This window comes from Arvicanthis niloticus, chromosome 23 (assembly GCF_011762505.2).
Source record: "Arvicanthis niloticus isolate mArvNil1 chromosome 23, mArvNil1.pat.X, whole genome shotgun sequence".
Lineage (NCBI taxonomy): Eukaryota > Metazoa > Chordata > Mammalia > Rodentia > Muridae > Arvicanthis > Arvicanthis niloticus.
Genome location: NC_133430.1, coordinates 43,397,208 through 43,412,199, shown reverse-complemented (window position 1 = coordinate 43,412,199; position 14,992 = coordinate 43,397,208). Strand labels below are relative to the sequence as shown.

The window sequence follows — 14,992 nt, the reverse complement described above, 5'->3', positions numbered from 1 at the left end:
TACATTTTACATTTTCTTTGACCTATTTATCTATTTCTTCTATGGCATCTTCTGCACCTGAGATCCTCACTTCTATCTCATGTATTCTGTTGGTGATGCTTGCATCTGTAGTTCCTGTTCTTTTTCCTAGATTTTCCATTTCCAGGGTTGCCTCCATTTATGTTTTTTTTTATTGCTTTTATTTCCATTTTTAGGTCTTGGACTCATTTCTTTTTCCCGTTTGTATTTTCCTTCACTTCCCTAAGGGATTTATTTGTTTCCTCTTTAAGGGCTTCTACCTGTTTGCCTGTGTTTTCCTATATTTCTTTAACGGATTTATTTATATCCTCTTTAAAGGCTTCTGTCGCCTTCATGAGCTGGGATTCACGGTCACAGCCTTGTTCTTCAGATGTTTTAAGCTACCCAGGGCTTGCAGAAGTAGGAAAGCTGGGTTCTGATGGTGCTATATTGTATTGGCTTCTGTTGATTCAATTCTTGCTCTTGCCTATTGCCATCTGGTTGTCTGTGGTGTTGGTTGACCTGGGTGTCTGGGTTGGAGCGGGCCTCACAGGAGGCAGTTGGAGCCCATGTGTCTCTGGTTTGAGCAAGCCTCCTGGGAGGCAGGCAGGTCTGTGAGGTGGGGTACAGTATGCCAGTCTGCCTCTGCTGCTGGTGTAGGTGTGGACAGGAAGGAAGATGGAGCTTTCCAGGGCTGCTAGTCTTGCTAGGGTCCCAGCAAGTGCAGGGTGGGGATGAAGGACTGGGGCAGGGGGATATGGCTCACCTGTATATGTGTCAGGTTAGGGCCACCTCCTGGGAGGCAGGCAGAGCTGTGGGGTGTGTCAAGGTGCTCTGATTAATGACTGTTTCTGGTATAGGTGTGGACTGAAAGTTAAATCAAGATTATTTTAAAAAAAGAAATCTATGGGATAGGATGGATAAAACCTAGGGAAAGAAGTAGAACTTTGTAGCAGGGTAATTTTTAATCAAGTATAATTTAAAATGTATACACTCAATACTCTATAAAGACAAAATTTAATGAATAGAAGAGTTATACTTTTATACTAAAAATGTAGACAGAATGATGGTTTTTAAATTAATTGTAGAAGGAAAATAGAAAATCTTTTAAAACAAAACATTATGCACAACTTCTTGATACCCCTTTGTTTATGTTTTCTAAATCTGGCTTCTGTTTCACTCTGTGTAGACTATAAATTTCTCTACCAGGTAGAAGTGCACAGGCATGTGATGGAGCACATGTTTGGGTGTGGCAGAGTTCATTCATTAAAGCACTAAACTGTGTGATGTCATTTCACCATGGAGCCTTTGAAAGATGATAGAAAGATGATGAAAGAAGGTAGGCTTTGGTCTGAAAGGACTGGTGCCTTTAAAAGAGACTTGGGAGGGTTTGATCTCCATCACGTGAGAGACAGCAGTAACCATCCCTAAGCCAGGAAGGGAGCCCTCACCAGACCATCCTCCTGGAACCTGGGTTTTGGACTACCAACTTTGAAACTATGAAAAAACATGTTTCTGTTGTTTAGTTTGCCCAGTCTATATTTTATTATGGCAGCACAAGCTGACAAAGGTAGTGGAGAGTTTTTAAAACAGATATCTAAACAGAAAATGGAGGTAACATAATTGAGCAGTTAGTAAACACTCAAAAATCTGGGGTGTGCAGGCTATAAATTGAGGCATTAACACTAATTCTGATGAGATCTTAGCTGGAAACCAGAAGAAAAGCAATCCTTTCTTATAAATTGGCAAAGAGCTTGGCTAACTGCTCATGTTTCATGGAAGGTAGAACTTGTAAGTGATAAAATAGAATATCTAAGAAAGGAAATTTTCAAACATATGTGGAGAAATATCTTTACTGTTTACATTAAAATGCAAAAGGGGCCAGGAGAAGAAAATGTTAATCAGGAAAAAAGAGCCATAACATGAAATTTGGAAAATTCCCAGTCTGTATTATAACAAATTCTGGAGCATAGGGCTGAGGTTGTGTGCCACCTGGTAAATTTGTGCAGGATGGCATCCTGGAAGCAGACAGTTGAAGTAAGTGCGTGGAAAGGTGATAATAAAGTGAGGGAAAGCTACTAACCTTGGATTTCAGAGGACTGATTGACAGAATTGTTCAACTGTGGACGTGCAGTGTTGGAATAAAGAGGAAAATGATGCCCAGAGTGATTCTGAAATCGGCTTCAGGTCACATGGCCTCTGTCTAGGTCTATGAAGGTGGGACCATTCTTCTCATCCAAGAGAATAACGTCTGCCTGGAGCTGTACTGGGTACAGCCACTCCAGGGTCTGAGAAAGCCAATACAGAACCAAAAAGTTACTCCCAAACCAAAAGATTAATGCAGTTTGTCTTGCTATATTTTGAACTTCCTTGGGCCAACCACCTAGCCCTTTTCCCTTTCACATCTGATATTGAAAGTATGTCACCTCAATAGCCTGGCTCACCATTCATTTTGGAAAGCCCTGCACTTAGTTCTTCAGGTTCACAGGTGAAATGGGATTTTGTCCCAAGATGGATTGTACCTTGAACTTCACTCATAGCTAATGTAGCTGGCACATTTAGGTGGTCATTTGGTGATACCTAGATGAGGCTTTAGAATTCATGCTGGAAAAATTAAGACTTTGGGAACCATTGGGACAAAAATGTATTTTTGTACTTAAGAAGTGTTGGGTCTTAAATTCTAGACAAATGGCTGAGATGCCTATTTGACATATCAAAGCAGACACTGGCCACCAGACTCTAGTATCCCAAGTACCTGTTACAGAGAATTACCCTGCCCCTACCCTAAACCTCTCCTAACCCTGCACTTCCCTCTCTTCCCCCAGCTGCTCTTCCCTATTTTGGATAGGTACCCTCTTGGCCCTTGGCCTCCTCTCTCCTCTCTTCCTCTTTCCTCTCACATCCCACCTTTCCTCTTATGGCTAAGTTCAGCTTGGACCCTCTGGCTGTTGTGAGAGCCAAAGTTATGTTTTAGGTTTTAATTGCTATGCATGAGAGATTCATGAAACAAAAATCCCTCTAACCTGTAAGCCTCTTGCCCAAGGACAAATACTTCCTGAAATGCTAGAGGCTATTGTTTATAGGAATCAAGGAGCCACGTTTTCACTCCGCTAAATAGTCAGGAAATAGGTCAAGATACATGCTTGCCCCTGTTTGGACCAGATGGGAATATGGTGGTCTTGTGGGGTTGCCTTTTAAAGCCTCTACAAGGTGTGACTCCTAACCATTTTCTGGGAAGCCAGAGATGGACCTTGCCAGAGAGTCCATCAACCTGACCAGTATTTAATTAAAGCTCGATTCAAATTTGCCTTTAAACTGTGGCTCTGCTCTTATTCTCAGCTGGTGGGATTAACACTGTTAACTTCCTCGTATCTACAATAAACCTCCTTAACCATACCTTGGAGTAGTCATGTCCTCATTTTTTTCATTGAAGAAGGACCTGCATTGTCTTTAACTGGGCAAGGATGAAATATGTGGACCCAGTTGTGTGTTATGAAGCCCTAAATGTAATGTAGTTAGGAGGAAGGCCTTTGAAGGTGATCTGGTCCAGCACGTCAACCTGGCGTGATGCAATGAGGCCCTTAGGAGAGACACAGCAGAGCTGCTCTGCAGCGTGAGGGAGAGCTCTTCTCATTCTCTCTGTGGTCTTGGACGGCCAGCATCCTTAACTTTCTCAACTTTGAGAATATACAGTTGTATTGTGTGATGAGGGACTGAATTAAGTTGACATTTGGAAACACAAAGACAGGCAATTTGTATACCGACATGGACCACAGATGTCCTTAACTCTTAACATCTTCTGATTTTACTCCATGCGTAGGTCAGAGGCCAGAGTGAGCCCTATGCAATTCTTAAAATACCTAATAAGGTATTTAAGAGGAAGATAAATGGGAAGTTTAGTTGGTTTCTAATAGCACTATCATTTACCAACAAGTTATAGTTAGTTGCTTGGTTTTTTAAAGTTAGCTATAAAATTGAATGCATGTATACAATCTTGTTTAAAATTCAAATTTCTAAGACTCAGAATTTTCAGAATACAATTTTTTTGTTATTTGCGTTTTTTGTTTTGGGGGTATTTGGTTTGTTTGTTTGTTTGAAACAGAGTCTCTCAAGTAGCCCTGGCTATCCTGAAACTTACTGTGTAGACCAGGTTCGCCTCAAACTCATAGACATATTCCTGCCTCTGTCTCTGATAAATCAGTCTGCATCCATCTTGGCTTGAAAGCCATCTTACAATAAAGACAAACTAAAAGACATAAATAGGTTTCCATTCCTATTTATGATTAAGTCTGTGTCTCAAGGATTGGGCTATGCCCCACCTGTAACCTTAACTAGAAGTGCTCCTGTCCTGCCTATTCCGGGAAATTCCACTGATTCCTTTGTTTCAGAAAGTTGTTTTGACCACTTTCTTATAACCACCTTGCAACTGTGCCTTATTTTTTAGAAGGTTCTTACATTTATGCTCTGCCTTTGTGACCCCTGTTTTCTTACTAAATCTCCCATTTTGAAACTATATATATATGTATATATACATATATATATATATCTGTCTCCATATCATATACATATATATACATATATATATGTCTCCATATCATATACATATATACATATATATATCTGCCTCCATATCATACATATATATACATATATATACGTGTATATATATGTATGTATATGTACATGTATATACGTATATATACACGTATATATGTATGTATATATATACACACGTATATATGTATATAGACACACATATATGTGTGTATATATGTGTGTGTATATATATATGTTTATATATATGTGTATATATACACGTATATATGTACGTATATATACATATATACATACACATATATACATATATATACATATATATACATATATATATACATATATATATATATATATATATATATATATCCATATCTTCCCCATATCCAGTGCTAATCTCTTGAACCCTGGCTTAGGGAACAACAGCCCATGTACATGAATAAAGCTTGCTTTAATTAATTTCACCATGACTTGGGTTGGTGGTCTTTCACATCTATGGGATTAACACCTGAGTCAGAATACAAAGTCATAAGTTACAATTCTCACTATTAGATTTCTGAAGTCAGAAAATAATACCTGTTGTACTATGTCTCTGCTTCAAATAGTCCTAAGTCCTTTCACTGTATTTTCTTTAAAACAGCATTTCTCATCTATAAATAAAAAAGCATAAAATATTTCTTACTAAAGTTTTGCTGGATTTAATGTTTAAATGTTTTATAATTAAAAAAGGTTTTTTAAAAAAAAACTATGACTAAAACATAAGGCAAAGAAAGCCTTACATCTGTTTGTAAAGAATAAAGTATCAGTTTTAATGCAAAACAGTTAACCTTTCATTTTTAGAAAAACACCTTAAAGACGGCTGTGCACAGAGCCCTTGTGTAGTAGGGATGGTGGCATATACAGGTACACCCGGCCAGCCTGTGGTACTGTCGGATGCTGTAGTATGATGCCACAGCTAACTGCTGTATAAAGTGTGTGTGCTCTCCCACTCTGGACAGAAATAACAAACCGTTTCCTAGTTTTATCTCTAAAGATAGCAAAGAAGGCTGGAGAGAGAGAGAGCCCATAGTACAGTTGTGTTATGTTAATAGTAAATGGCTTCCTATGAATTTTATATTATGAAAAGTAGGGTTAAATCTGCAGTGCTTAGCTCAGAGACTTGGGAATTATCTGAGGAAATGATTTACATTTGCAGCCTCTTAGCCACTGTATGGGGTTCTTTTTCATGTCTTGTGGATCTTCAGATGTCTAGAATTTGAAATATTTTTTATATTTGTTCATTCCAAACCCAGTTTTTCTTAATACTGGGCTTTTTTTAATCCTAGGAAATTTCTGTTATGTTATCAGATACATTAAATATTTTTTCATAGAAAGTAATTAACTACAATAATGTTTTAAAGGTCAAGTTATATATAGAACAAAATAATCAGTATTTGGCTAATTGTATGTCTATATTTACTTATATAATAGCTTTATGTTTATTTATAACATCTGATAAATACTGTTGCTATGACATTGCTTACTAAAAAGGTTTCAAGGTATAGCTTTATTTTGTAAACCATTTCTTGAGCATGACTATTCTCATGCAGATCTGTTCTTGAGTGTATTTTGGAAGCGAAGATTGTCTTAAGAGTAGACTGACCTGTTGCCCTTCACCACCTGTGGGTTGTTACGTATTACTTGATTCTTTCTGTTATCTGGACATTTTTTTTTTCTCAGAATGAAGTGTATTTTATTTCAAATTTCATTGGTGGAAAATACGTCCTCTAATTTAGAACCACGTATTAACCTTGTGCTCACTGTCTGTTCCCTGCGTAAACAATTAGAAAGACAGACAGCGTGGAGCAGTGTATTGGCTGGTGTAGGCCAAGCATGCCCATGAGGAAGTATGTGTAGATGGCTGCGATAGCCAGAGTTAATGTGTGCTTGCATTTAGACTGCAGAAACTCTTAAAGCTGAAGTATTGACATTGTCTTTAGCTCTAAACAGCTCAGGTATTCAAGCACAGCCCCACTGTAAGTGTGAGTCTTGGTTCTTTGTCTTGAAAGTCTGCAGTATCCCATCAGTGCTCGGTCCCTGTCAGCCCGGACCCAGTGTCTGATAGTGTCTGTTCTGAAAAAAGTTAACAGTAGGTTGGCAATGTTTTCCTAGGTTTTAAATTTTTATTAAATGATTTAAATAATTTTTTGTTAGTTTAACACTAAGTATTTTACCAAGTATCAGTTTTCTCCAGTTAAAAAGGGGCCACCCTGCTCTAAGGAGATACTATTGTACAAATGTCTCTTAAACCCATAACATTTTTTATCTAAAATAAGAAAGTATTATTAATGCTAATGAAATTCCCAGTCACAGCCTGAGCCCCGGGAGAAAAGACAGTGGCGGGAAGAGAGGAGGGCCGCTGTTACGCATGCTGCTCCTGTGTCGGCTCCCAGGGTCACTCACAACTTTAAATTATAAAGTCTAAAGAATCACTGGGAGGATTTCAGCTGATGTAGACTTAGGAGAGAACATGTTCTGGCCTCATGTATTCAGCTTTTTAAATCTCTGCATTTAGTGTTACAAATAGTTTCTTTGCATATTTGAATCTGCATAGTCTGTAAAGCTTTGCACAGCTGAGGTAATTGCTGCCTTAGGGCAATGGTCTCAATCCGTGCAGATCGCTTGGAAGTAGGACCTCTCACGTAAGCTTTTGTTCTTGGGATATATGCTATTTGTGAACTTACTACTCTGTTTGATTTAAGTTTTTTTTTTTTCTTTTTCTTGTAGGTTTATTGTAAATATTCCAGCTTTAGAGCAGATGAATCAGATTCTGCACATTTTGTTTGTGTTCTTGCCCTTCCTGTGGGCTCTTGGGACCCTACCCCCACCTGACGCCCTTCTCTTCTGGGCACTGGAGCAGGTTTTAGAGTTTGGTCTTGGGGGTTCGTCCATGTCAACTCACCTCCGGTAAGCTGTGGCCTTGCCCTGAGTTTTGGAGTTTGGTATAACTTGTTTGTATTTCTTCACATTTTATATATTTATTGTGGAGTGGAAGTGTGTCCTCGTGGACTACCGTGCACTATCAGGAGTCAGCTTTCTCCCTCCAAAATGTGAGCTCTACAGATGGGACTTGGGTCATCGGGCTTGACAGTGGGAACTCTTACCCACTGAGCCATAGTGGCTCTGACATAACTCTTAGAGAACAGATTTCCTTCCAGTAAGTCTTGTGTCTTCTTTCCCCTCCAGGTTATTGGTCATGTTCTTCATTTCTGCTGGAGTACCCATCGTGTCTTACTTCATTCCCAGCACTGTTGGGGTAGTTCTTTTCATGACTGGACTCGGGTTCTTACTGAGTCTTAACCCAAGTGACGTGAGTGTGGTCTTCAGGCACAGTGTGGCCAGGCACAGGGTAGGAAACAGGCATGAGGCTTTCCTGGGCAACTCAGGACATTGGTTCCGATGGAAGGAATGCCTTTTGTTCATTGCTGTGCTGGGTGTGGCTCTCTTAGAGGCTGGGCTGCTGCATCGCTATGCCAGCTTCTCACAGGTCTCCAGAAGCAGCAGTCAGTCAATCGTGGGCTATATTCTCATGGCGTTATTTTCAATACTGTGGATACTGAGAGAAACTCAAAGCATCTACATCTGTGGGATTTTCCGAAACCCTTTCTATCCGAAGGACATACAAGCTGAGTCTGTATTCTTTGACAAGCAAAACAAGCTCCTGAAGATTGGTGCTGTCAGATGGATTCTGCTAACTCTAGGTAAGAAGGTGCCGTTTGTCAGCTCTTACAAACTGTAGTTAGGAAAGATTTCTTACATTTATGTAGTATACATAATCTTTATGTTTGATTCCTTTTTGTTTATTAGTGTTTCAGCTAATTGCTTAAATGTGCCCATGAAAGCTATTTACCAGGATAAACTGTGGTAGGAGCAGTCTCTGCAGTAGTCAAACTCACATGCATTTGTCTGTTTTACTTCAGTGTCCCCTTTGGCAATGGTGACCTTCCTTGCGCTGGACAGCTCCTTACACAGGCTCCACTCTGTGTCTGTCTCCATTGGATTTACCAGGGCTTTCAGAATGGTAATCCCAGCATGCACTGCAAAGCACTTCCTGTGGCTGAGTGTAACTGTGGTTTTTATTAACAGTTTGCTTAGATTATTGAATTCTACCTGAAAGTAGATAATTTGTATACTGTAGGTGTGGCAGAATACAGAAAATGCTTTACTGGAGACTGCGGTTGTATCAGCAGTGCACATGGTGTCCAGCACAGACTGCTGGTGGAACAAGAGCCTCGATACAGGAATCAGACTGCTCTTGGTAAGTGTGCTTTTAGCAGCTCTGGTGAGAGGGGTTTTTTGTTTGTTTCATTTGTTGTTGTTGTTGTTGTTGTTGTTTTATTTTTAACCCACAATCAAACATCTATTTGAAGGCTTTTTATTCAGTGGTATCTGTTCAGACTAGTGCAGCTGTCGTTGAGATCTAACCTTAGGACATCTTCAACATTCCAGATGTATACATTAATTACTACTTTCCATCCACCCTCCCCATCGTCTGTATATATTCCAGACCAACCGCCACTTACTTACTTTCTCTCTGTGTGGACTTACATCTTATGGATGACTTACCGAGTGGCATCGTAGTATGTGTGGTCCTTTGTATCGTTTTTTCTTCAACTTTTTAATATTTTCTTGTTCTCCAGGTTTATTCACATAACATGTATCAGCACTTCTTTTTTGTTAAATAATATTTCAGTGTGTCCATGTACCGCTTGGTTCACACACTCATCGGATGATACACTCATCGGTTTATGCTTTTCAATGTTGACAGAAATATTACTGTGAACATTTGTGCACATATTTTTGTATGGACATGTTTTTTTATTTCCCATGGTGGTGGGGCAGAGAGGGAGGGGGAATGATAGGTGTGTACAAAGAAATTTGGTCACACAGTAATCCACAGTTCCAGCTTCAGGCTTCTGACTACCATTTTGGAAATGCGCTTTTAGCAATAGATGAGCTCTCTCCAGGTATTCCACAAGTGTCCCACATTGCCGTCGTCACTTGTTTCTTGACATTTCTATTGTGACCACATGGCACAGCCATATCCACCGGAAACGTCGAGAGTCACATAGCTAAGTGAGGCCATTCCTCCAGGGATTTTCTTGGGGTTTTTGCCCCTGAGCTAACTCAATCAGTGTGATTTGTGCAGTGACCATTGACAAACCCTGCCTGACCAGGAGGATAGATCACAGATTCAAGGTCTCTTTTTATTATAGGCTTAGTACTCTCTGAAAATGTCATGTAAAAATAGGAGGTCACACAGGGCACACCCCTGGATAGAACTCAGTAAATAAGATAGGTTGAATAAAATAAACTTTTTCTACTTTATAGTATAGATGATGAAACATACAGTAAAAGAGATTAGGTACTAGTATTTGTGACTCATAAAAAGACTGGTTCAGATATTTTCTGTTTGTCTGGAGTATTTTTAAACTACAAACACTGCCAGCCTAAAAGCAGGCTATTACATAATAACTGTGTTTGTTTTGGAGTAGATACTCTTTAGATTCTTTACATTGGAGTTGTAGGATAAGTTGTAACATACGTTGTAGGATAATAAGAATAAAATCAGGTCTGTTATATTTTCTAATTGTAACTGAACTTGTAACTATGGACATGTAATGAAAAATCAAACACATAATCTCTACCGCTTGGCTAAACATTAGTCTGTCTTTATTCTGTGACACCCATATAAATAAGGAAGCACCCAGTTGCCAGCCAGTCAGAGCTGGGAGAGTGCCCTGACCTTCCTCAACTTACCACCTCTGCCATCTGCCCTATCAGCCAGGGAAGCTCCCCAGTCCCCCTCGGGCCACCCCTCCCGTGGTGTTCTCTGAGTGTAAAGTGCCATCTTGCAGTGATGTTGCTGCTGCTGCTGCTGCTGCTGCTGCTGTTTTGTTTTGTTTCGAGTCGAGAAGCAGGCAAACATTCAGTTGAAGAAGCAGGCGTTTCATGAGGAAAGTGTTCAGCCTTCAACATGTCAGTCTTTTATCGTTAGACATTCTGCGTAGATCTTATAAAGTGCCCTTTATTGCTAAGTATTTTTGACATGAAAGATGCTAGAATTTGTCAAGTGATTTTTTTTCTGTGTTTCTTACCGTAGTGTGATGTGTTGAGCTTTGATTGTTAAACCAGCTTTATATTCCTAAATCCTACTTGGTCATGCAGCCCAGTATCTTTTATATGATGTGACATTGAGTTGCCTAATACCTAATCTGTCATCTGTATCCTCAAGATGTGTGTATAAGCCATGTGTGTATGTATATTTACAGTTAGCTTTCCTTGTGATAGTTTCTGGTTTATATTCCAGGACCACCTAAAATGAGTTAAAAAGTATTCCATATACTTACATTCTCTGGAAGAGATATTATTGATTGGTAAAGGACTGGTATTGATCATTCTTAATATCTAATAATATCTAGTAAATATTAATATTTTAGTGTTTATATTTTATATTGATACTTTATATTTTATATATAATATTTATATTTAAGTGTTTTATATAAAATACTAACATTTTATATTTATATTAATATTTAAGTGTTACAGTATTTTATAATATTGAAGGCATCCAGATCTCAGCTGTTCTGTATGAGTAGTTTGAGAGAGTCATTACTTTCACTTTTGTACCTGCCAGTGAGCCCAGCAGAGTGCAGTGGACAGTTCCACCTCAGCGTCACACATATGCCTCTGATTAAGTCATGAATGTGAGGGAAGGGTTTGTAGGGAAGGGGAGGTGCATTGAGAGAGGAGAAGATCGGAGAGGATCGTGGGATGTAATCAGAATACATTATATGTATGTATGTATGTATGAAATTGTCTAAGAAAAAAATTAATTGAAAAAAGAAAAGATAGTAACATAAAATAGTACTTAACTGAACACATAATGCTGTTATAAATTTTAATCATTATACTACATTTTAGAAATTAAGTCTCCCTAACAAACCTATACTTCAAATATAAAAATACTAATTCAATCTTAATTTAATGTAGTCTAATTCAATCTTTTGTTATCAGTCTAATTTTTTTCTTCAGTTAGCTTCAATAAATGTGTTTTCCTAGAGTTTATCCTAGTCACCTATTTAACAGCTTGTGATTGTTCACCTATAACATTTAAGTGGTGTAGCATACTTTACTTTTTAGAGACACCAAACTTTGGTTGAGAGCATAGCCCACTTGGTCGAGTCGACATAGCAGGTCCCAAGCATGCCGGAACCTGCCTCTGCAAGCAGGGCTCTGTGCTCCTCCACCCTCAGGAGGTGGAGCCCAAGAGTGTCAGGAGTTCAAGGTCATCTTCAACTACATAGCAAGTTGGAGGCCAGCCAAGGCTACATAAGATCCTTCCTCAGAACACCAAACCAATAAACCTAGTTTCTCATTTATAAAAAGGAATTACGTGCTGGGGGTGTTCCCTCAAAATTGCTCCCTCAAAATTTGTTCCCTCAAAATGATTGCTGAGGCAGCAATATCATTATGTGAGGTTTTTTTCCTATGTGATTTTCTGAAATTCGTAAGACATTCGTTAAGATAAATAATCATTTTTTTTAATAATCATTTTATGTATCCACAGATTGGCATCATACGAGACCGTTTGATTCAGTTCATCACTAAGTTGCAGTTCGCTGTGACTGTACTTTTGGCATTGTGGACAGAAAAAAAAACAACACAGAAAAACAACCACTACTCTGTGTGTACTCAACACCGTATTCGCTCCCTTCGTGCTGGTTATTATAGTGTTTTCAACACTACTGTCATCTCCTCTACTGCCCCTCTTCACACTGCCTGTTTTCTTGGTGGGGTTTCCTCGTCCCATTCAGAGCTGGCCAGGAGCAGTGGGCACTGCAGCTTGTGTGTGCACAGACACGGTGTTCTACCACCAGATGGTCCCCAGGCTAACTTCAGCACTGCAGACTGCAATGGCAGCTGGAAGTTTAGGTGAGTGGTAAGCTGTGCTTAGAAAACTCTTTCTGATATATTTGAGGTACAAAGAAAAAAGAAAAAAAAAAAGGAAGAAGAACAGAAGGTCCTTTGGATTCAACCATAAAAACAGATTCCAGTACTTTGATATATAGCCAGAGACTAAATATGAATAGAATTATATCTCTACTGCTTATTTGGAAATAAATTATAAAATTAACATACTTAAAGAAAAATTTCCATAGGGTGTTGGCAATTTAAAAAGGAAAACTTTTTTAAAAAAAAATCAAATTCAGTTGTCAGGCTCACCATTGAAACAGAAAAACCTTTCTGCTCATATTTTTCATGAAACTTAAACAAATTTCTGTCAAGTCAATTCAGTAGGTTCTGCCCCTGGAGTGGGAGGGAGAGCAGCTGCTCGTGTGGATCGCCCTTCTGGCACATCCCAGTACAGAGACCTCGAAAGGAAAGCAGGCTGTACTGTTTGTGCAGATGCTGAGGGCCAGTGAGGGACTCTCAACAGGCGCCCACTTGGAGAGCCCCTCGTAGGCAGACATTTCAGAGGGTGGTGGCCAGCCCTGCTGAGTTAACGCATCGATGCCACATGTTGAATAAGGAGACTTACACACACACACACACACACACACACACACACACACACACACACAGAAAAGTGCTATTTTTAATAGCAAAAAAAAAATGGAAATACCTAAATTGTTTCCCGGCCAGAAAAGGAATACTCAAAATCAACTGTAGTCATACAGTGAATTCTGATGCTTTGGAAGAACTTGAGCTGGTTGCAGTCAACATGACCAAGTCTCATAGGTTCTATGTTGAAAGAGAGACCTAAGTTTTGAAAATTTACATCGCAAATTGATATAAACTATATAAAAATCTCAAAACCATAAAACACTGTTCTGCATTTATTGTTTAGATCAGCATGTGGTTGGCTTCATGCATATTTAGCATTTTATTCAAGTCTGCACTTGGTGGTTTTTCTGACAAACATAGCCTCAATTTTTCTGTATTCTCACCTGGACGTTAGCCCTTCCACGTGATCCTAAAGAGCTGGCCGTCATACCTCACGCTGTGCAGTGGGTACTCATCGGACCTAATGATGGGCAGAGTAGTTGAAATTAGGCTATAGATGGTTAGTTCTAAATATTCACAGAACAAAACAAGCCCAAAAGTTATTTCTTTTCTTTCTTTCTTTTTTTCTTTCTTTCCTTCTTTCTCTTCTTCCTGTTTTAAATTTCTTTTAGGTCTTCTCCTACCTGGCTCTCATTACTTGGGCCGTTTTGAGGACCGTTTAATCTGGATGATGGTTCTAGAGCGTGGCTACACTTACTGCTGCATTAGTGTTAAGGTCAGTGCCGCTTGAAACTCCTCCAGTAGTTTTTATAGAGCATATGTCAATTTTTACCTCTTATGTACACATCAGTAACTTAGTTGGAAAGAAGTGGATCTTAGCCAATGAAAATCCATGATGATTTTTAAAGGTAAGCACCTATTGTTAGCTGACTAGGTAACAAAATTACCTACATTTTTTTCTGGTCTTTTTAAAATTAATTAATATTGGTATTATTATTTTATTACACATATGGGTGTTTTGCCTATATATGTGATTACATGCCTGATGCTTAAGGAGGCCAGAAGAGGGCATCCGACCCCCTGGAACTGGGGTTACAGATGGTTGTGAACCACCATGTGGATGCTGAGAATCAAACCAGGGTCCTCTGGAAGAGCAGCCAGTGCTCCTAACTACTGTGCATCTCTCCAGCCATATCTCCTAGTCTTGTTCTTGTCGTCCATGTCTAATTGAGTGTCTCAACAGTGAATCAGTAGTTCCTTAAATTCCCATGTGTCACATAAACATTTCAATTTACTAAAGCATCTTCCCACACCACCGCCCTCCATACTGCACCATTCTTCTTTCTTTTAAGGGCAAAATGCCCTATTAGAGTTGTTTATTCTAGATTCTTCCCATTCTGCTTCACCTTATTTCGGTGTGTGACTCTTCCCCAAACTTGCACTTCTTGAGGACTTCAATGACGTTCACCTTACTAATTACTCAGTGTTTATTCTCAGACCTGTGCCACTTAGCCAGGCAGCAGCAGCAGTTGACTCTGGTTTCATGAGTTGTCTTTACTGTGATCTCTTCACATCAGAGTCCCAGAGTCTAACAGTCACCCGAGACAACTGTCATTCTGGTTGCTTGGATCAACAGTAATTACAGACACTTGTGTGCTTCCCCATGTCCGGTCTGACACGACCCCTTAGTCCTCTAACTGTATCTGTTTCCATCACCTCTCACCCCTGCTGTCTTCATCCCTTACCCACTCCAGATCATTTTAGTAGCCTCTTAATCTATTATTAAGCAAAATGATCTTGAAAATGAGGTTAGGTCATGTCACTTCTCTATTGGAAACCCTACAGTGCGGTGGTTCTCAACCTGTGGGGAATTGAACAACCCCTTCACATGGGT

At 39.3% G+C, this 14,992-nt stretch overlaps 1 protein-coding gene across 1 annotated transcript in view; it reads left to right on the top strand.

Moving 5' to 3' along the window:
- The window catches only part of Pcnx4 (pecanex 4), a 41,497-nt gene that overhangs the window by 14,826 nt on the left and 11,679 nt on the right, over nt 1–14,992 (top strand). The window contains 7 exon segments of the mRNA XM_076922026.1: nt 7,318–7,497; nt 7,777–8,291; nt 8,511–8,611; nt 8,729–8,848; nt 12,161–12,244; nt 12,246–12,525; nt 13,770–13,873. Coding sequence (XP_076778141.1) covers nt 7,318–7,497; nt 7,777–8,291; nt 8,511–8,611; nt 8,729–8,848; nt 12,161–12,244; nt 12,246–12,525; nt 13,770–13,873 — 1,384 coding nt within the window.